The following is a 23,273-nucleotide window of genomic DNA, read 5'->3' on the forward strand; positions in this document are numbered from 1 at the left end:
TTACTGTCAGGAAGTTCTTCCTAATGTTTAGGTGGAATCTTCTTTCTTGTAGTTTGGATCCATTGCTCCGTGTCCGCTTCTCTGGAGCAGCAGAAAACAACCTTTCTCCCTCCTCTATGTGACATCCTTTTATATATTTGAACATGGCCATCATATCACTCCTTAACCTCCTCTTCTCCAGGCTAAACATGTCCAGCTCCCTTAGCCGTTCCTCATAAGGCATCGTTTCTAGGCCTTTGACCATTTTGGTTGCCCTCCTCTGGACACGTTCCAATTTGTCAGTGTCCTTCTTGAACTGTGGTGCCCAGAACTGGACACAGTACTCCAGGTGAGGTCGGACCAGAGCAGAATACAGTGGCACTATGAGATGGTAGCCAGCACAGCACAGCACAACGGTTAACGTATTAGACTAAAAGCTAGGGGATCCAGATTCAGATCCTCAGACAACCCCCTACCATGAAAGCTCGCTGTGTGACAACGAGCCAATCTGCTCATCTAATCCATTATTTCATAGGGTGGCTGTGCAAATAAAATTGGCTAGGGAGAAAACGCCTGAAATCCCGCTATGAGCTGCTTGGAAAAAGTTAGGATGTAGCTGTGAGAAAACCAAATGAATAAAAATGCTGCAGTGGCTTTGTTGCTTGTTCTCGTTTAGTCGTGTCCGACTCTTTGTGACCCCCTGGACTAGAGTACGCCAGGCACTCCTCTCTTCCACTGCCTCCTGCAGTTTGGTCAAACTCATGCTGGTAGCTTCGAGAACACTGTCCAACCATATCGTCCTCTGTCGTCCCCTTCTCCTTGTGCCCTCCATCTTTTCCAACATCAGGGTCTTTTCCAGGGAGTCTTCTTTTCTCATGAGGTGGCCAAAGTATTGGAGCCTCAGCTTCACGATCTGTCCTTCCAGTGAGCACTCAGGGCTGATTTCCTTAAGAATGGATCGGTTTGATCTTCTTGCAGTCCATGGGACTCTCAAGAGTCTCATTTCAGATTGCATGGGGCGGCTTCATTTTTAATTTTCTCCTATTCAACAAAATCTCCTTGCCAATAAACAGCAGGAACAAGCTAGCAATTGTAAGATTCTCGCTTGGCCCACTCCATAATGTGCTATTTCTCTGCCCACTGGGATTTTGTTTGTTTATATTTAAATCTATGAGGAGGTTCAGAAGTGGTATCTCCCTCCTCATTCTTAATGCATGCGTGTAGGCCAGGCAAGATCCTTTATCTGATCATTGCTGAAATCTGCAAGGTGCTGAATGGGCTTTTGGGATCTGATCAGAGCTTGGCTTGATGGCATGCTGCCAATTGTTTGCAAAATCTGCCTTCCCTTCTCTAAAAGATTGTAGATTTCCTATTGTGGAAGTAATGAGCCAGAATCGAGCTCGAAGTGGTGGGGAATGGGGACGACAGTCTCTTAACAGAGCCAGGAGAAAAATTGTGAAATCAGATCTACTTACAAACCTGGATGGGAAACTCATCTTAGATAAGTTTACCTGAACTCTCTGAATGGGATCAATTGCTCTTTCACACCTCTAACCCCCTCTGCTGTACTCACAATTGGGTCCATTAATGAATTTTTGGGGTGGATCTAACCAGGCCTAGGAATACATTCTCATGAGAAAAAGCAGAGGTGCCTAATTCATGCTTGCAAAACAATATTTCACCTTAGTTTTATAGTTAGAATCTAATCTATTCTCATTATAAAACTATTGTCTATTCTGTCCATAACTGTCTTTTTCTACAAGCTTTAAAGCATTTTTGTGTGTTGCTCCCCCCCCCCAATGAAAATGCACAAAAATATATATTTTTGTTTCCTTTGGATTTTTTTTTATGTGATTGCAACATTTTTTTAAAAAGGATGCCCAGTCTAACCCTTACATGCCCCTGCTTCACCTCCAGCCATTTATTCATTTTTTTGGAAAATTCCCCACGGGTCTCTTACATAAGCAAAAATAAAAATCTCTTGAGGGCTTGATGCATGCTACTGGAACGCACAAGTGGCTAAAAATAGCAGAAATGAGTGCAGTCAATGCCGTTTTGTGCCTTTGGGGGGGGGATGAGAACAGAGGAAGAAAAGGAACAGTAACCTTTTCTCGCCTGTTTCTCATCAGCAACCATCTCGGGAGACGAGGCAGCTTAACACGTCTCGCCAAAATTAAATGTATGCCGGTTAATTATTGTAAGGATGTGGTAGAACTACAGCCAAGATCTCTGTATCTGGATAGGTGGGAGAAAACTAGAATTACCAGGCAAGAAGGTACAGTGGTACCTCAGGTTAAATACTTAATTCGTTTGGGGATCTCCCCAATGTTTGGGGATCTCCCCGACCACCACCCCTGCAAAAAAAAAAAAATCATGTTGGGTTGGGGATTTTTTGTGCGAAGGTTGCCTGTTTTTTAATATATATATTCCCTGTTTAGGTAAGTTTTTAATATTTAATGCTGTATTGTTTTTAACACTCGATTGGAAGCCGCCCAGAGTGGCTGGGGAAACTCAGCCAGATGGGTGGGGTATAAATAATAAATTATTATTATTAATTATTATATTGGAGGAAGTTTCTACGCCCGTCTTGCTTCCTGCTGATAATCCTCTGGGGTAAAATTGTTCCGTGGAAATTTTCGTGACAGGTTATTTAAAAGTTAGACAGGAATATGTGGTGTGCTTTAGATCCTAACCCCCACCCCCGCACACACAAACACATAACAGAGTAAACTGTGAATTAGAGAGAGTTATAAAGATGCAATCCTGCCCTCTGATGGCTAGACTGTATATTAGTGTTTATGAAGGAATGAATCGAATCACTTCCTCTAAAACAGCTTAGGGAGGTCTGACCGTGCTCAGTAGTTGTAGAAAGGTGGCTGTTTGATTGCTGAGAGAAAAAGAAGAAGAAGAAAATGGAAGAGGGTAGTGGAATGAATGATTTCCTGGTGTGGGAGGGCATGGTTGGTGGAATCCCTGAACTGACGACTCAGTGCTTTAAAGGTAAATATCAACACCTCAAATCGGGCCTGGAAATACCGTATTTTTTGCTCTATGACTCACTTTTTTCCTCCTAAAAAGTAAGGGGAAATGTGTGTGCGTCTTATGGAGCGAATGCAGGCTGCGCAGCTATCCCAGAAGCCAGAACAGCAAGAGGGATTGCTGCTTTCGCTGCGCAGAGATCCCTCTTGCTGTTCTGGCTTCTGGGATTCAGAATATTTTTTTTCTTGTTTTCCTCCTCCAAAAACTAGGTGCGTCTTGTGGTCTGGTGCATCTTATAGAGCGGAAAATATGGTATATAGGCAGCCTGTGTAGTTAATGTAAAGTCTCCATAATTTGCTCAGATCTTTGAGCAGCAGTGTTCTGGCAGCCCTATGCTGTATCAGTTGCTGTTTCGAAACTGCCTTCAAAGGCTACCCAATGTAGAAAGCGTTGCTGTAATCCCACCTGGATGAAGCTAAGCCAGGTGTGGGGAATCTTGGTCCCATCCGGCGGCGCGGTCAGGGATGGAGTTGGGACTCTACCAACATCCAGAGGCCTGCGAGTTCTGCATCCCTACCTGCCCGCGGACTGTCTCGGCAGAATGGTGCATGCTCTAGTTATCTCTCGCTTGGACTACTGCAATGCGCTCTATGTGGAGCTACCTTTGAAGGTGACCCGGAAACTACAACTAATCCAGAATGCGGCAGCCAGACTGGTGACTGGGAGCGGCTGTTGAGACCATATAACACCGGTCTTGAAAGACCTACATTGGCTTCTAAGACGTTTCCGAGCACAAATCAAAGTGTTGGTGCTGACCTTTAAAGCCCTAAATGGCCTCAGTCCAATATACCGGAAGGAGCGTCTCCACCTCCATCGTTCTGCCCAGACACTGAGGTCCAGCGCCGAGGGCCTTCTTGCGGTTCCCTCGCTGCGAGAAGCCAAGTTACAAGGAACCAGGCAGAGGGCCTTCTCAGTAGTGGCGCCCACTCTGTGGAACACCCTCCCACCAGATGTCAAAGAGAAGAATAACTATCAGACTTTTAGAAGACATCTGAAGGCAGCCCTGTTTAGGGAAGCTTTTAATGTTTAATAGGTTATTGTATTTTGGTGTTCTGTTGGAAGCCGCCCAGAGTGGCTGAGGAAACCCAGCCAGGTGGGCGGGGTACAAATAATAAATAATAATAATAATTATTATTATTATCATCATCATCATCATCATCATCATCATTATCATCATTATTATTATTCCAAGTGACAGATTGAAGTGTTTGCTTGGCGATGTATCTGTGGCTTGCTGTTTAGAATAAAACCTTTCAAAATCTTCTCACTCTCTTGTGCTTTGTATTGCCTCTGAATCTCATTTTAGAAGAACCACCTTGCATTTGGCAAGACCCTTCCATAATTTCATTTTCCGGGCGCTTTTCTTTCTCCAGGTATGCTGGAGGAAACCTTCCGAGCCCTGTCCTTCGAAGTCCACTCTTGCCTGTTCCCGAGTGTGGACGCCTTGGTGCGCGAGCTGTTCGAAGTCGCGAGGCTGAAGCAACACAAGGACTATGACTGTTTTGTTTGCGTCCTCATCAGTCGAGGGAACGAACAAGGCATTTTCTGCACAGACCAGGGTGCTCCTGCGTTCTCCCTGGAGAGGTTGAAGAATTTCTTTACTGGCGATGCGTGTGTCTATCTCTCGGGGAAACCCAAGCTGTTCTTCGTCCAGAACTACGTTGAGCGCGGAAGCAGGCAGGAAAATACCAGCTTAATAGAGACAGATGGAGATCTGTGTACCATCCCGCAAGGAGCAGACATTCTCTGGAGCCAATGTATGCTGGATGCATCACACCTGGAGAGATCACAGAGTCCATCTTCTTACTACCTGTCTGCTCTAGCTGACCTTCTGACTGAGCCGCACAAAAGGTAGAAAGTTTTGTGGGGGGGGGAGGGAGAAGGCTTTTCCCTCAATGTGAACAACAGCAAAGCACCGTATTTTTCGCTCTATAAGATGCACCAGACCACAAGACGCACCTAGTTTTTAGAGGAGGAAAACAAGAAAAAAAAATACTCTGAATCAAATCTTGTACTAAACTATTTAATAAACAACCGAAGGGTGTCATCAGGATATCCTGAACCCTGAAGATACTTATATCACACCCCCCACTCCACACACATCCATGGAAGCTGCTAGGTAGGAGATCAGGACAGACAAAAGGAAGAACTTTGCACCATGTATGGTTAAAAGCCAGGACTTGCTACAAGACTGAACGACAACTACTAGCTTGGGTGACTTCAAAAGGGGGTTAGACAAGGGTCACTGCGCAGCTCTCCCTCTTGCTGCTCTGGCTTCAGCGATAGCTGCGCAGCCTGCATTCGCTCCATAAGACACACACGATACGATACGCTATCTTTATTGTCATTGTCCCATGCAGAACAATGAAATTTAAAAACTACATAAAACTACATAAAAACTACATAAAACATTCAAAAAACCCTAAAAACTCTGAAACCCCATTTTAAAATACACGATACTATAGAGACCCCTTATGCTGGGTTTAGAACCAGAATTGCATTTGCGTAAAAACTGTTTGTCAGACGGCTAGTCCTGGCCTTTATAACCCTGTACCTTCTCCCAGAAGGCAGAAGCTGAAAGAGATCATTTCCGAGGTGCGTACTATCCTGTGCTATCTCTGCCGCTTTCTTATGGCACCTGACAGCATAGATTTGATCTAAGGTGGGAAGAGTGCACCCAATTATTCTCTCTGCAGTCTTTACAACCCTGGATAGCATTGTTTTTTCCCTGGCCGTGCAGCTCCCAAACCACACACACAGACCATAAGTTAATACACTCTCCACAGCGCAATGGTAAAATGCCATCAACAGGTCCTTTGAGAGATTGTTTTTCCAGAGGATTCTCAGAAAATATAACCTCTGCTGTGCTCTCTTCACCAGGTCTTTGCTGTTTTCTCCCCAGTTTAGGTCGTCTCTCAACTCCATTCCCAGAAATCGAAACACCGAGACCTGTTCCACGCACTTCCCCTCAATAATAAGTGGCTGAATATTCAATTTACATTTCCTAAAGTCCACAATGATCTTTTTACTTTTTAGGAGGGAAAAAGTGCGTCTTATAGAGTGAAAAATACAATAATTCCACTTTTTCCTATGGGTAGTTCCTGTGTTGCATTTTTGTATGAGTGCAGAAAATGGACAGAAATATGGGAATGGTTGCAGAACTTAACCCTCTGAGGAACTGCTTTCTCTATCTATCTATCTATCTATCTATCTATCATCTATCTATTTATCTATATAATTTTATTCTTCAGATTTTTTAGTTCTTCAGATTTTAGAAATTTACAATCGATTATCCAACAACCAACATAAAAAGAAAATTTCAAAGTATCTCCTGAACTCCCCTCCTCCCCTTTGTGGGTCCTTGTATTAACCCTTTCCTCCTGCATCTTTTCTATTAATACAAATCTTTTTAATTATTATTACTGTTATTAATTTCATTTCTATACCGCCTTATATTTTTAAGAAAAATCTCAAGGTGGTTTACAGCATATTAAACATCAGTAAGAACAATCCAGAATCAAATATTTCCGAAGAAAGTCCAATATAAAGTATACAGTCAAAGCAACATAATGAACAGGAAACTAAAATATTATCTGAAAGGTATCAAAATAAAACATTACAAAGGAGGTCAACTGCAGAATTCATATTTAACACAAACAAAGTTAACGAAAAAAAAGAATCTTAAACATTTCGAAAGAAAACATTTCTAACTGAAGTCAAATATAAAATGCACATTTAAAACAGCATAGTGTATACCCAAAATTCAACACTGAACTACAAGTGTTATTCCAATCCTGCTAGTGGTTTTAATTGCTTACAATGGTTTTTAAGGTAAATTACGTATTTTCCCCATTCCTTATTAAAATTTTGGTCTTCCTGATTTCTGATTCTTCCAGTCATTTTTGTCCATTTGGCATAGTCCATCAACTTAATTTGCCGTTCTTCTCTCTCTTCTTTCCATCTCTGGTCAAGTAACATCCGAGCAGCTGTTGTCGCATACATAAATAGTCTTTTCTGGTCCGTTGGAATTTCGGCACCTAAGGAACTTCTTTCACTTAAAAAGCCAATGTTCTGGCCCAGGGGTTGGCAAACTTTTTCACTGGGGGGCCGGTCCATTATCCCTCAGACCTTGTGGGGGACCGGAGTATTTTTTTTTAAAAAAGAGTCCAATTCCTATGCACTACAAATAACCCAGAGATGCATTTTAAATAAAAGCACACATTCTACTCATGTAAAAACACCAAGCAGGCCCCACAAATAACCCAGAGATGCATTTAAAATAAAAGCACACATTCTACTCATGTAAAAACACGCTGATTCCTGGACCGTCCACAAGCCGGATTTAGAAGGCGATTGGGCCGGATCCGGCCCCCGGGTCTTAGTTTGCCTACCCATGTTCTAGCCATTACAAATAATAAATTATTATTATTCAAAGAGATAACTACCTGACATTCAGAAGACATCTTAAGGCAGCCCTGTTCAGGGAAGTTTATAATGTATGATATATTAGTGTATTTTTGGTCTTTGTGGAAGCCTCCCAGAGTGGCTAGGGAAACCCAGCCAGATGGGCGGGGTACAAATAATAAATTATTATTATTCAAAGAGATAAATTATTATAGCACTGGAGAGAGGAACTAGGAGCATTGTAAAGGGGTGGTCTAAGGGCGCTCTGAGCTCCCGCCTCTCTTCCTCATTTTTAAAAACAATCTCCTTTTCTCACCCCCTTTTTTTTGCTTTGTTGATGAAGCATATTTCAAAGCACAGTGCAGGTGAGACCCCCAGCTACCTGCCCACCATCTTAAATTGTGATACTCTCCACTGTGTCCAGTTGCCAAAACATTACGGCAAAGACAAGAGCTGTTCATCTGGAAATTACCGTATTTTTTGCTCTGTAAGACTCACTTTTTTCCTCCTAAAAAGTAAGGGGAAACGTGTGTGCGTCTTATAGAGCGAATGCAGGCTGTGCAGCTATCCCAGAAGCCAGAACAGCAAGAAGGGTTGCTGCTTTCACTGCGCAGCGATCCCTCTTGTTGTTCTGGCTTCTGAGATTCAGAATATTTATTTTCTTGTTTTCCTTCTCCAAAAACTAGGTGCGTCTTGTGGTCTTGTGCATCTTACAGAGCAAAAAATGCGGTACTTTTTACAGATTGCTATGTGGCTATTGACAACTGTCACTCTTTTCCTCCCCCTTCTTCCCTTACAGGAAGTTGCATTTGCTGGATATCCTGGTGGAACTGAACAACAGAGTTTATTCGCGGAACAGGACTCACCCTACGGAACAGTATTTTGTCATGCTGAAACATACCCTAAGGAAAAAGCTTTTCCTCTCTGACACCTAAATACGCCAAGCCTAACTCGCAGCAGGTGTGCCCTAGGGAGATCTCCCTTTGAATGCCGTCCATTGGTTCCCCCTGTAAGGTCAAGAACCACCAGCTATGGTAGGATTTTGTCCCACCTTTGTGCCGCCAGGTACCCAAAGTTCAGATAGATAGATGCTGGGTTAAAGGACAATATAACCTAACGCAACATAGAAGACTAATAGACCTCACTGATCACACCTCTTCATTTTTCAACTTCTTTCTCACAACCCTTTTGAGAGTTCGCTTCTGCCCTTTTTTCCACTTGGGGGTGGGTGCAAGGTCAATGGAAAGGAGAGGTCCAGACCTTAGGCACCATAGATCTGTCTGAACTCACAAGTGGAGAGTAATGGCACACTAAACTGAGGATGTGGCTCAGTTGAGCTACGTCGATGGAAGGGAGCACTTTTGCTTGGTCAGAAGAATCTAGTGTAAAGGCTACGGGGGGAAGGAAACTTGGCAGAACTTGTTTTTGTGCTCTTTCTGTTCTTGAAGCTCTAAAAACAGGTGCTGGGGACTTCCATCAAAGCCCAGCAAGCATGGCCAGTGGCCAAGGATTAGGGGTACGGCAACATCTGCAGGGCCAAAGGTCTGAAATGCTGGAATTGTGTGTGTGCAGAATTTTCGGCTTTCGAGCAATATTTAGCATCTTCCTTGCGTGTACCCCAAAATATCCCACCTATCTAGAACTTCAAAGTAACAAAACCAGCTTTCTACCAAGTACAGACGGCCCATTGCTCTGTCGTCACATAGAACTGGGACTGCACTATTCTTACTGGGGCTTCATCTCTTTGTGTTAATGGCTGATTAAATAAACTCTCACGTGGGTGGTAAACTGTCTTTCATCTTTGTGTCCCCAGATTGTTGCTGGACTACAATTCTCATTATCCCTGACCATTAGCTGGGCTGGCTGGGGATTATGGGAATTGTAGTCCATTTTTTATTTTTGTAAAACAGGAGACTAAAAGTTGAACATTCTGGTGGTATGACAGGAAAATAGGAAAAGCTATGTTTGTTCTTGGTTGGGGGAAGATTGATCTGCTATCCTTGATGTTGAATTGAATTGGAAGGTGTTTTCTGCTGTTGATTGTTGCTGGACTGTTAATTAGAAGCAAGGTTTTGAGACTCGGACATGTACTATTAATATATTTATTTATATTGGTTATTTTCTTCAGATATGTATATTTCACCTACACGATTGATTGTTGCTGTTTTTTAAAGATTCTTTTCGATCATTATTCCCTGGTAATTTGTTTCTGTTTGAAAAGTTCTTTCTAATGGGATCTAATGAAGCCCAGTTTTTCTAAATGACTTCTTGAATACTCTTTTACATGAATTCATTTAAGTTTATTTAATATGTGCACTCCACTTTTCTATTAAGATAACAATCAAATTGGCTTCCAATATTGTAGCTTTCAGAATGAATTTTAGTATAATTCAGTATCTTATCATTTCTTTCTTTCTTTCTCTCTTTCTCTTTTAAAAAAATGAGACTTTGCAATGTAGGAAATTGAGCAAAACCAATGATCAGGTTTTTTTGGTACTCTTTTCATCTCACACTTAAGCATGATCTAAGACTAAAACAGTACATGCCCTTACTTGGGAATAAGTTTTGCTGAACTCAGTAGAATTTGCTACTCAATAAGCATGGGCGAAATAGGGTTGAGAAGACTAGAACCTTTTAATTATTTTTAAATGGCTCTTACATTACCCATTGTTAATTTAGAAAAGCTGTAGCCTTCCAGATGTTGCTGGTACTACAACTCCCATCATCCCTGAACGTAGACTGTGTTGGCTGGCGCTGATGGGAATTGAAGTCCCAACATCTGGGGCTCCACATCCTTGATATGGGAACAACTGCATTTATGCACAAAAGAGGCTCCAGGTGTACATCCTTTGCAGTTAGTGCCTTTTTCAGTCCCATTGATATCAAGGGATTTAAGTATACCTTAATTCTGCATAACTTGGGTGGTGTCTTAATAACACATACTTGGGGGGCTAAGCCCCATTGAATCCTTTGAGTAGGCATTCTGTGATGTAGCACAAAACTATTTGTGGATTAGTTGCCAAATGATGGTTCATGGGGGAAGATGGCAAAGACCAAATGGGAAATGCAACTAGATGATAGGGGTGTACAAATGTCTTATTTTATTGTATTCCACTTGTATGGCTTCCTTGACTGAAGTTTGGGTATTTCTAATAGATATTTGCAGACATTCTGGAAATTATGCTCTGTTAGGAGTGATACGCAGCTGTGAATATCTACCAGCCCATCAGACTTCTGCTGGTGCAATGGGACACACACACCCCGCCCCAATTCCTAGGTCCTTCATACATTCTCAAGATCTGCTCTGGAGGGTTGGAGAATCCTCTAGAGCAGTTTTTGGGAGAGACAAGGACTGGGGTAGGAGGAGCAGGGGGCTGGGGAGGAACAGGGAGTCAGTGTTGGCTATTATCTTATAACCCATATTAAACTATTATGTTTCAGGTATTATATTAGTATTTCAGATATCAAATTGAATCTTGTCTTAAGGGACTCATTGTTAAATAATAAACTGCTCTCTTAACATGCCTTAAAAGGCTAGAATTTTCCCCGTTTTAGTCACCTGACAGTACTTCAGTGTTACAGGATCTCTGGGGTGCCTCTTCTGGTAATAGGCTCGCTCCTTAATTTTTATGCAGAATTAGGGGGGTTGAGTCTTAAGCATGCTGAACTCTCTATAAAGAGCTAAGATTGTTGTGCCACCTTAAAGACTAAAATAATAAATACGTTCATCTGTAGGGTGCCACAAGACTTTCTGTTCCTTTTGTTGCAGCAGGCAATATTACAGCTGCCTCTTTGGAAATAACTCATGTGGGATCCGACTGTAAGGTTTCAAACCTGTCCAGATACCTAGAAGTAATCCCCACTGAAATTAGTGGGAATTTCTTATGAATGCACCGTATTTTTTGCTCTATTGGACGCACCGGACCACAGGACGCACCTAGTTTTTAGAGGGGGAAATCAAGGGGGAAAATATTTTCCTAAGGCTAAAGAGGAAGCCAGGGCAGCGAGCGGGATGGATCGCGCTCGCTGCCCTGGCTTCCTCTTTATCCTTGCACAGCCTCCCCCCGGCTGGAGAGGTTGCACAAGGCTTTTCCCCAGGAGGGAGAAGGGACTGACTGGCCGTGTCAGTCCCTTCTCCCTCCTGGGGAAAAGCCCGCAAGAGCCGCGCGAAGCTTGTGTGTGGCTCTTGGGGGCTTTTCCTGCCTGCCACCCCCCCTGCATTCGCTCCATAGGGCGCACAGACTTTTCCCCTTAGTTTTTAAGACGGAAAAAGTGCGTCCTATGGTGCGAAAAATACGGTACATAATATTGGGTTGAATGATTATTTATATTAAGGCAACAACACCTGCAAACCAATCCTTTTCCTTATTCATTTCCTTGTTGATTTTTAACAACGAGGGGGAGAATGTCCCCACTACCACCATACGCACACAAGGGCTGCAGTAAAAAAAAGGTAAAAGGTAAAGGATTCCTGGGCAGTTAAGTCCAGTCAAAGACAACAATGGGGTTGCAGCGCTCATCTCGCTTTCAGGCCGAGGCAGCCGGTGTTTGTGGCGCAAAGGGACACTGTGATGGAAACCAGAGCACATGGAAACACCATTTACTTTCCTGCCGCAGCGGTACCTGTTTATCTACTTGCACTGGTGTGCTTTGGAACTGCTAGGTTGGCAGGAGCAGGGACCAAGCAACGGGAGTTCACCCCATCGCTGGGATTCGAACCGCCGACCTTCTGATTGGCAAGCCCTAGGCTCTGTGGTTTAACCCACAGCGCCACCCGCATCCCAAACTGCAACTTACGCAGAGGTTAAGTTCCGGGGATTGTGCCTAAAGCTAAAATTGCATATAATCAACAAATACTGGATGCAATGGTAGGTGGGACTGCCAAAGACATCCCCCCCCAATCCTCCTCTTTCTATTATTATTATTATTATTGTTGTTGTTGTTGTTGTTATTATTGTTATTGTTATTATTATATTGCCATGCACATAAAGCTAAATGTGAAAGGTTGTGGGCTTACTGCATAAACAAACCAAGAGCAGTGCTCAGATGACAACAACAACAACAACAACAACAACAACAACAATATTTGTATCCCATCTGACTGGGTTGCCCCAGCTGACGGAAATCCAGCCGTCATGAGATGGTGATTAGCATAGAAAAATGACACAGAAAGCCAGCTATATTTTCATGATGGAGAGAGCAGCCCCTCTGTCTGCCCTTCTCCGATTTATTCTCCTTTGTTCTGTCCAGCCGCATGGCCATTTGCCAATCTTATGTTACCTCATCTGGTCAAGCTTTTATTGCACCCATCTCCATATAGGGTCATTACATTCCAATACATTGTAAAGCTCAGAGTGCTGGTCACGAGGTCCGGAGGTACCCTGCAGTATTTACAAACCTCTGCCATGGCTTTATGACTCCCACACCCAGGCACTCAGGTGCCTCGCAAGACGAAATTAATTCGTTCCGCAAGTTTTTTCGTCTTGCGAGTTTTTCGTCTTGCGAAGCACGGTTTCCCATAGGAATGCATTGAAAATCAATCAATGCGTTCCTATGGAAACCGTCTTCAGACCAGGTCCGGGGACAGTCTGTCCCCCGACCTCTTCTGAAGGCTGGGGGGGGGACAAGGGCTTTTCTTCCCACCCCCAGCATTTTAAAAAACCCCGGGACAGCAGAGGACTTCTCCGCTGTCCCGGAGTGCTTCGCTGCCACCCGCCAGCATTTTAAAATTGCCCCGGGACAGCGGACTTCTCCGCTGTCCCGGGGCGATTTTAAAGCCCCCGGGAAGGCAGGCGGGGGGAAGCAAAGACTTCCAGGACCTCTTCTGAAGGCCGGCGGGGGGCAAAAGTCTTTGCTCCCCCCTGCCTGCCTTCAAAAGCCATCCGGGATAGCGGGAAGCGCTTCCCTGCTATCCCGGACCGCTTTTAAAATGCTGGCGGTGGGGAGCAAAGCCTTTCGGCCCCTGCCGGCCTTCCTGGACCTCTTCTGAAGGCCGGAGGGGGGGGAAAAGGCTTTGCTCCCCACCGCCAGCATTTAAAAGAGGTCCCCGGATATTTCCCTATGGGCTTTCTTCTTGCGAAGCAAGCCCATAGGGAAATTCGTCTTGCGAAGCAACTCGCAAACGGAAAACCCTTTCGTCTTGCGGGTTTTCCGTCTTGCGAGGCATTCGTCTTGCGGGGCACCACTGTATTGGCACAGAGATTAAGATGCAATCAAGATATTAAAGGCATAAGAGTGGGACAGAGACAATATAAATTAAAAGCATTTGCAGACGACATGGTGATATCTGTAGAAGAACCAATAGAGTCAATCCCAAAAGCATTACAAGAGATAACATTTTTTTGGAAAGGTAGCAGGTTTTAAGATTAATAAATATAAAACCAAACCCTTGGTTAAAATGTGAATGATGAGAGGAAAAACAAATTGCAAGATGTATCTGGTTTAAAGATGGAAAGAAAGGTTAAGTATTTAGGTGTATGGGTAACAGCAAACAATATAAATTTTAATAAAGATATTTATCTAAAAACCTGAGAAAGAAATTAAAATAAATTTACAAATTTGGAACAGAATGAATCTTTCACTGTTAGGTAGAGTGTGGACCATAAGGATGAATGTATTACCAAGAATGTTATTTCTGTTTCAATTGATTCCGGTGACTGGCAGGACAGACAGTTTCAACACATGGCAAAAAAGATATTTCTAAATAAATTTGCAAGGGAAAAAACTGAGAATAAAATATCAAATACTGATAGATGCAAAAGAAAGAGTTGGTTGCCCCCTGCCAGATATGAGACTATACTATGAGGCATCCTGTCTTTATTGGTTGAAGGAATGGGTGACATTACAGAATTCACATATTCTAGACTTAGAAGGTCATGACAGTATTTCTGCTTATTTATTGTATGCAAAGGTGAAGTTCATAAAGGATTTACAAATCATAATTAGGAAAAAATAGTAGAATGTATGGGATAAATACAAGCATTTATTAGAGGTAAAACACTACATTGGCTCTCATTGTTGGAAGAAAGCGTAAAGAAAAGGAATATGATAGAAGGGTGGACAACTTATAGAAATTTATTAAAACAAGAGGGAGGAGAGTATAAATTAAAAGAATTTAAGGAATTATTAGGGAAATTAACAACATGGATACAATATAATCATTTGAATGAAGTATCTAAGAAAGATAGGATACAAGGGTTTAGGGAACAAATATCACAATTGGAGAGAGACCTGTCGGAATGTAACGTAAACCAGAAGATTTTCTTTTGGGAATTATAGGGATAGAACTACCGAAACTGTATAGAAACTTGTTCATATATGCTACTATAGCAGCAAGAATTTTACTTGCCCAAAAATGGAAAGAAGCAGAAGTCCCAGCAAAAGGAAGAATGGATACAAAAACTTATGGAATATGCAGAAATGGTGAAATTTACCGGAAGAAGAAATCAAAATAGCAAACTTTTTATAAAAGAATGGAACTGGTTTATTGAATATTTACAGATAAATTGTAAACAGATAAGAACATTGGAAGGGTTATTGTAACAACCTGCAGTTGTGGAGTATATATTTAAAGTAGATGAATAAATAAGCAAATTAAGTTAATTTGGATATACAGAAGATACTAAAAATAAATTTAATGAACTGCAGAAAAAGGGCGGAAGGAAGTCAAGCTTTGAAATGTTAAAATGATTGTAAAACTAGTGAAACGTATAAATCTGAAAAGCTTATCTCCTTGACATCTGATGGGAGGGCGTTCCGCAGGGCGGGCACCACTACTGAGAAGGCCCTCTGCCTGGTCCCCTGTAGCTTCACTTCTCTCAGTGGGGAAGCTGCCAGAAGAAGGCACTTGGTGCTGGATTTGAGATGGAGGGCACAAGATGGAGGGCACAAGGAGAAGGGGACGACAGAGGACGAGATGGTTGGACAGTGTTCTCGAAGCTACCAGCATGAGTTTGACCAAACTGTGGGAGGCAGTGGAAGACAGGAGTGCCTGGCGTGCTCTGGTCTATGGGGTTACGAAGAGTCGGACATGACTAAACGACTAAACAACAACAACAAACATTCTGTATGTGCAAATGGCTTTAGATACCCATTGGGTCCATAAATTACCATATATAGTGTTATAAGAATTTTAAGGTCATAGTGTGTGTGTGTGTGTATTTGAGAATGAGCTTAAAATTATATATATTAGATGTTCAAAAATATACTATATACCAATCAAACACATACAAATATGTAAACCACATGTCAGAATGTAGGGGAACAGTTAGGATCACCCCAAAAACACTAAAACTGTTCATGAATCCCCCCCCCCCCCAGCCAGGCCTCGCCTCAAGCATTAAAACTGCATTTCCTCTAAGACAAAAAGCATATTCTGCTCTACTGTAACGAAGGTAGCTGAATAGAACAATGCTTTCTTCATTTCTCAGGCTAGTTGGCCTTGTTAACCAGATTGCAACTTTTCCTTCCTGGAACTGTGCCACAAGAGCAAGAGAAAAGTAACACATCTTTGGACACGTTGAACGCAAGGCTCTCACCCCCCTTTCCTGCCAAGAGTCCACAATAGTCCCAAGACAGCTTTCTGTTCATGCTCAGAGGAACTCATGGGGCAGGACTCTTCAAGAAGGAGAGAAAAGGGGAGGGATCTGGTCCGGGGTATATATGCTTGTAGAGGGACGCAGGTGGCGCTGTGGGTAAAACCACAGTGCCTAGGACTTGCCGATCGTATGGTCGGCGGTTTGAATCCCCGCAGCGGGGTGAGCTCCCGTCGTTCGGTCCCAGCTCCTGCCCACCTAGCAATTCGAAAGCACCCCTAAGTGCAAGTAGATAAATAGGTACCGCTTTATAGCGGGAAGGTAAACGGCGTTTCCGTGCGCTGCACTGGTGCTGGCTCGCCAGAGCAGCTTCGTCACGCTGGCCACGTGACCTGGAAGTGTCTTCGGACAGCGCTGGCTCCCGGCCTCTTAAGCGAGATAAGCACGCAACCCTAGAGTCGGTCACGACTGGCCCGTACGGGCAGGGGTACCTTTACCTTTATATATGCTTGTGCACATGACTGTGAACTCGTGCATGCTTTTTGTGAACTATCACACTTGCTCCTTCTACCAGTTCATGGATGGTAGAAATAAAAGCCTTTTCTCCAAAACTATTCCTTGAGTGTCTGTTGACTCCCACTTCCCTTTCCTGGGCGCAATATTTTTCCCACCCGAGGGCAAAGCCTCATAAGGCTACAAGAAACCCACAGAAAACTCCTGAAACCATTTTCTCTCTCAAATATTTCTCTGCAATGTCGAAATGGGAAATCTCCCCATTGTCTCTTTGCTCACAAATCCTGTCTTCAGGGCACATTTAAGATATGAATAGGGTGAGAGCCCAGTAGTTATCATAACAAAAGAATGGCCAGGCTCCCGGGTAATCCAGTCAAATGACAATTAACAGGTAACCTGGCAGACATGATAAAAACAACTGCACTCAGATTTCTGCCTTTTCTGTGATGTAGGTATGATGTATCTAGGGGGTGGTCTTGGGCTACACCCCTTCTGTGATGTATGTATATATGTATGTTTCTGGGGGTGGCCTTCTCCAGGGTGGGCAATTTCAAATGTCTATGGTCTCTCCCCCCCCCCTACTGCCTGGGGGGGGAGCACCCTTTAATAAAGATCAGGCTTACTAGCTGCTTTGCTTCTCAATATTCTCTGGTTTGTCTCTGTTATTTTCTCCTACCAATAGAGAACCTAACAAAGGACTCTATATGGGCTCTTGGGTACCCCATAAGGGAAAAGGAGCAGTTTTTATTCTTATAAAAATAGCATATATTCAACACAAAAATCAGTGACAATTTGTTGTTGACAAAGGACAGCTGGACATATAAAGTGCCCCATTACTTTCAGTAGCTTAGAGAGCTACTGAGAGCCAGTGTGGTGTAGTGGTTAAGAGCGGCAGTCACATAATCTGGGGAACCGGGTTCGTGTCTCCGCTCCTCCACATGCAGCTGCTGGGTGACCTTGGGCCAGTCACACTTCTGTGAAGTCTCTCAGCCTCACTCACCTCACAGAGTGTTTGTTGTGGGGGAGGAAGGGAAAGGAGAATGTTAGCCGCTTTGAGACTCCTGAAGGGGAGTGAAAGGCGGGATATCAAATCCAAACTCTTCTTCTTCTTCTTCTTCATCAAAACTAAATCAGGTCCTGCACATCACATTGGTTTCCTTCCACTGCCAGAACAGTAAAAATGGATCTGGTGGATTTAGGGCCTGTTGTTGTTTATTCGTGTCCGACTCTTCGTGACCCCATGGACCAGAGCACGCCAGGCACTCCTGTCTTCCATTGCCTCCCGCAGTTTGGTCAAACTCATGCTGGTAGCTTCGAGAACACTGTCCCACCATCTCGTCCTCTGTCGTCCCCTTCTCCTTGTGCCCTCCATCTTTCCCAACATCAGACTCTTTTCCAGGGAGTCTTCTCTTCTCATGAGGTGGCCAAAGTATTGGAGCCTCAGCTTCACGGTCTTTCCTTCCAGTGAGCACTCAGGGCTGATTTCCTTAAGAATGGATAGGTTTGATCTTCTTGCAGTCCATGGGACTCTCAAGAGTCTCCTCCAGCACCAGAATTCAAAAGCATCAATTCTTCGGCGATCTGCCTTCTTTATGGTCCAGCTCTCACTTCCATACATCACTACTGGGAAAATCATAGCTTTTACTATGTGGACCTTTGTTGGTAAGGTGATGTCTCTACTTTTTAAGATGCTGTCTAGGTTTGTCATTGCTTTTCTCCCAAGAAGCAGGCGTCTTTTAATTCCGTGGCTGCTGTCACCATCTGCAGTGATCATGCAGTATGTAGGCACCCTATATATAGAAATGAGCAAACCAGTGATATTTTAGGGAGCAGGCTAGCAGGCGGGGCCCATTACTTACATCCTAGGAGCCTACACTGTTGCTGTATGTAGGTTTTATTTCATTTTGTATCTTATATTTTGGAAATGTACATCCAGGTTTTTTCCCCTTTAAATTTTTGGGGTACTCCCAAGAGAGTGGGGCTCTAAGCTATAGCTTGTTTAGCTTACACGTAAATCCGGCATTGATGTGTGATTAGGTAAGACGTTTAGGTCACCCCCCCCCCTAGGAATCGTGCGAATTCAAGGACATCTGCTGTCGATTTGATGGATTTGACTTTTTACCTTTATCTCAGAAGGATCTGGCTTGAAGGTGGCGAGGGTGGTTTGGGAAACTTGTCCGGGCATGTTTGGTTTTAGGGGAAAGGGAAATTGCCCCCGTGAGAGTTCCCTAACTTATCAAGCATGTGTCGTCGACCCTCCCGACCCCCCCCCCCAAGGCTGACGACTCCCTAGCAATGTTTAAAAAGTTTACCAATGTTTAGCAAGCTTAAAAGTGGCCAGCTCTTAAACATACGCCATTTCAACAAACCTCAACCCAACAACAACAAAGAATGCTTTACGTTTCCAGTACTGAGCGCATTTTAAATGCACGTGTTGCAAAAAAAAAAAACCTCCCAGGAGCAAAGAGCAATCACAGAGGGCTCCTTCCCATCCGTCCGTGTCTTATTACAAAATTAAGAGAAGGCGGCGATTTCTTTAAAGGGAAACGCAAACTAGCAGCAAAGCCCCCGCTGCCCTTCTGTGCGGGGAATGTCCCTGATACATTGCAACACCCAGCGGCCGCTTTCTCAGGGAACTCCCGTCAAGCAGGCGGAAATAATTTTATTTTTAGGGCCGTAAGAGTTGAGTGGGTGGCGCTTCCTTGTCTACGTGCAGCCGCGCAAGGCAAGACGAAGCAAGGGAGCGATGATCGGACCAGGAAATTCAAAAAAATTGCAGGAGGCAGCGTGGAGCGAGCGGCCGCTGCGCGATTCCTCTTTGCTAAACTCCGTGGGAATCGGGGCGAAGTTGGGCGAAGTTTCCTCCGCCGCTCCGATCCTGCGCCTTGTTTTGTTTTCCTTTCTCCGGCATCTGAACTTTATAAGATCTCAAAGCCCAGAAACTCATGTTGAATGATCGGCAGGCCTGGCTGGGTGTCTTCTTTAGAAACAAAAAGTAAGTTTTTTTTGGGGGGGGGGAGGTTTGCGCTGCCAACTGCCCGGAGGTCTGCGGGTGAAGTGTGTCTGTTTGTGTGTGTGTCCAAATCTAACAATTAATCATAATCGCAATTAAGCTGCTTGTACCCCACCTTCCGACGGCGAGCCGCCCCTTTTCCAGGAAATCAGATTATCTCGTTTTCCCATCCACCAGGCACCGCTAAGTCAATAGCAAAGCGAAACTAGGATAGCCTGGCCGTGACTTCTCAGAAGTAAGTCCTGTTGACTTCAGGGGGACTTGCTCCCAGGTAAGGGGTTAGAAGGCAACCAGTGAAGGGCTACAGTGCTACACCAAGTTGTGCCCCGTGGGCCAGGATCTTTCCTGCCTCCGTTACCACCTAAGAAGAAGAAAAAGCTTAGTTCATCAAAATCTGCCTACGTTTGCATCTACATAAAAGATAGGTTGGTTGTTTTTTGAGGGGGGGCACATTATTTTTATAATCAGGTGGCACTTTAGACACCATCTTAGAAGACGCTTTTTTTCCTCAGACGGCTTAAGATGGCAACTCCCCTCTTCCGGTTTTTCTTCATACAGAAAATTATTAATCAACCGATCAAAATGTGCCGTCTGGCTTATCAGGAGCGGCCTTTATTTTATTTTTATTTTTAGTTGGCCGGAAGTGTTATTTGCTAAAGACAGGGTTTGTCGCTGTCACATTTCCTCTTGTCTCCAAAAAATATGTTCACCCACACAAGCCCACTCAGGCAACGGATCTCTTAAAAGCAAAAACCCAAAAATCCGGCCCCAAACTCGCACAGGAAACATTTCAAATGCTTTTTCCCAAACAAGTACATACAGCAAACAAGTACATACATCACACATGCAGGCCTCCCAAATATTTTCCCCAAACACTTAACACGTGTTTCCCTGCTTTTTTAAAAACACAGACTCACACACAAATACAGTGGTACCTCAGGTTAAGTACTTAATTCATTCTGTAGGTCCGTTCTTAACCTGAAACTGTTCTTAACCTGAAGCACCACTTCCTCCTGCTGCCGCTGCGCCACCGGAGCACGATTTCTGTTCTCATCCTGAAGCAAAGTTCTTAACCTGAAGCACTATTTCAGGGTTAGCGGAGTCTGTAACCTGAAGTGTATGTAACCTGAGGCGTATGTAACCTAAGGTACCACTGTACTGTCCATTGGTTTTGGAGCATCAGCTGCAGTTCCCCCGCTGGGCCCAAAAACATTTCGGGAAGAAGAAAGTAAGATAGGAAGCTAGAGCTTGCATCTGAAAAGTGAAATAAACCAAACTATAAAAATTTGCAAAAATCAGGAGACTTAAGGGGCCTTGGGAGATGCCAAGGGACTGTTTTGGGGTGCCCACATTGATCACACCCCAAGAGCTAAAGTTTGTGGCCCTGGCATTTTCTGAGCCTGTTCATAGGAAGTGACAGGCGCCCCTCACCTTGGAGCCCAACCCTCTCTTATAAGTTCAAAGGGACGTTTGAGAGTCGGATTGCAGCATTAGAACAATAGAATTGTATAGTTAGAAGTGACCCCCCCCCAAGAGTCCTTTAGTCCAAACCCTGCAATTCATGGACCTGGAGACAAGTATTGGGCTGTCGTATGCGCCGGGATGAAGGGACGCGGGTGGCGCTGTGGGTTAAACCACAGAGCCTAGGACATGCCAATCAAAAGGTCGGCGGTTCGAATCCCCGCAACAGGGTGAGCTCCGGTTCCTCGGTCCCTGCTCCTGCCCACCTAGCAGTTCAAAAGCACGTCAAAGTGCAAGTAGATAAATAGGTACCGCTCCGGCGGGAAGGTAAACGGCGTTTCCGTGCGCTGCTCTGGTTCGCCAGAAGCGGCTTAGTCATGCTGGCCACATGACCCGGAAGCTGTACGCCAGCTCCCTTGGCCAATAAAGCGAGATGAGCGCCGCAACCCCAGAGTCGGCCACGACTGGACCTAATGGTCAGGGTCCCTTTACCTTTACCTTTACCTATGCACAGGGATGTGAGAGCACATCCCATGAAACTTTCAGGTAAGCTTGTTGAGGACTGTGTTGTTGTTGTTGTTGTTGTTGGGCTGCCAGATATTTTATCTGGCCTGGTTCCTTCTTTCGGGCCTTGATTCTGCTGCATTAGAGAACTGGTGAATTTCTTAATCAGACTTTTATCTCCAGACTGAAAACCAACAGTTGGTTCTTAGTCATGCCTTACAACTTAAATCTTTGTTGGTTTCTTTCTTTTTTTACTTATTGTTGTGCATTATTTTCTATTTAAAAGACCCAAAGTTTTTGGTGTGGTGGATTAGTAAGGTATAGGTAAAGGAACCCCTGACCATCAGGTCCAGTCGCGAACGACTCTGGGGTTGTGGCGCTCATCTCGCTTTACTGGCCGAGGGAGCCGGCGTACAGCTTCCGGGTCAGGTGGCCAGCATGACTAAGCCGCTTCTGGTGAACCAGAGCAGTGCACGGAAATGCTGTTTACCTTCCCGCCAGAGCGGTACCTATTTATCTACTTGCACTTTGATGTGCTTTCGAACTGCTAGGTTGGCAGGAGGTGGTGGATTACATTCCCAAATTAACTTGATACGGTGACCCATTGAGTCATTGTCACAAGAATTCTGGGCTTGAGGTCTTCAGGCAGGTGTCTGTTTCTTGCGTTTTAGCAGAATTTGTTTCAGGCATCCTATCAAAAAATTACTTGACACCCCTATTGAAGTAGAACTTGTTGACATAGCATTTGCAAAGTTATTCACAGGGTTTGTTTCTGTGTGTGTGAATTTAAGAACAGGATATTTCTTCATAAGACTGCAGGATATTGCTTCATAAGTTATAAGCATTTAATCTAAAAAAAAACAAACATACAAGTACACAAGAAGTGTTTGTTATATCTAACTGAAATAGCTGCTGCAATTTCCGTTGGCATGGTTTAGATCCCCGCTTTTACTTAATTCCCAGCACTACTTGTTGTTGTTGTTGTTGTTGTTGTTTGATTGTGTATTGGTGGCTACTGAGTGGTTTCTCCTTCAACACCAACTCCTTGCTTGCTTTTTTCTCCCTTCTCAGAAATCTTAGCGCCTGACAAAAGCCGCCATCATGATTAAATGCGACAGTAGAAAGCTGATCCGTAATCTTCTGGAAATTGATAAAAACCTGGGAAGCGAAGATTTGGAGGCTATTAAGTTTTTCTGCCGTGATTTCATCCCCTGGAAGAAGTTGGAAACTGTGGAGTCGGCACACAATCTTTTCCATTATCTCATGAACGAAGACATACTAAATGAGGAGGACAACTTTATAGTAGCAGAACTTCTTTACAGAATTAAGAACATCAGCCTGCTGGCAAAGCTTGACTATACCAAAGATGCAGTGGAAAAAGATCTGCATCGGAGAGGGAGGGTATCTGTATATCGGTGAGTCTTCCATTTCTGAAGATGCCGTTCTGCTTGAAAAACATTGGCTGATACGTTCCCTTCCTTCTGGTGGGCATAAAAACATTTTTATTTATTTATTTGCTAGCTGTTTGGTGGGGAGACCTTGAACCTGGACAGCTGCCACCAGAGACTTCTGGTTCTGTGGATGTTTGGGTTGGGTGGTGGTGGTTGGGAAGCCAGGTTTCTAACACTTAGATCAGGGGGTTGTCAACCTGATCCCTAATGCCCACTAGTGGGCGTTTCAGGATTCTAGGTGGGCGGTAGAGGGTTCTATGGCACAAGCTGAATCCTCCTTCCATCGAGCACTGGTGGGCGGTAAGGACATTTTACCATCAGGAAAGATGCATTAGTGGGCGGTAGGTATAAAAAGGTTGACTATTCCTGGCTTTG

General features: G+C 44.0%; 3 protein-coding genes across 9 annotated transcripts in view; all 3 read left to right on the forward strand.

Moving 5' to 3' along the window:
* CFLAR (CASP8 and FADD like apoptosis regulator) overlaps positions 1–15,146 on the forward strand; it is a 45,925-nt gene extending 30,779 nt beyond the window's left edge. For all 5 annotated transcript variants that reach the window (XM_083711460.1, XM_083711457.1, XM_083711458.1 and 2 more), the window contains 3 exons: positions 4,392–4,869; positions 8,222–10,206; positions 14,095–15,146. In XM_083711460.1, coding sequence (XP_083567586.1) covers positions 4,392–4,869; positions 8,222–8,357 — 614 coding nt within the window. In that variant the 3' untranslated portion in view covers positions 8,358–10,206; positions 14,095–15,146. The remainder of the gene's footprint in view (positions 1–4,391; positions 4,870–8,221; positions 10,207–14,094) is intronic.
* Positions 1–23,273, forward strand: part of LOC310832586 (uncharacterized protein) — a 119,370-nt gene that overhangs the window by 4,892 nt on the left and 91,205 nt on the right. The gene's annotated exons all lie outside the window — the stretch shown is intronic.
* Positions 8,347–23,273, forward strand: part of LOC310830239 (caspase-8-like) — a 30,145-nt gene continuing 15,218 nt past the window's right edge. The window contains exons 1-2 of one of the 3 annotated variants that reach the window (XM_083709979.1): positions 8,347–8,456; positions 22,519–22,862. In XM_083709979.1, coding sequence (XP_083566105.1) covers positions 22,549–22,862 — 314 coding nt within the window. In that variant the 5' untranslated portion in view covers positions 8,347–8,456; positions 22,519–22,548. Of the gene's footprint in view, positions 8,457–15,123; positions 15,243–19,080; positions 19,465–22,467; positions 22,863–23,273 lie in introns of those variants that run through there. The other 2 variants (XM_083709978.1, XM_083709977.1) reach the window with 2 other exon arrangements.

The sequence above is a fragment of the Podarcis gaigeae genome, assembly GCF_964106915.1.
Source record: "Podarcis gaigeae genome assembly, chromosome: 1".
Taxonomy (NCBI): Eukaryota; Metazoa; Chordata; class Lepidosauria; order Squamata; family Lacertidae; genus Podarcis; species Podarcis gaigeae.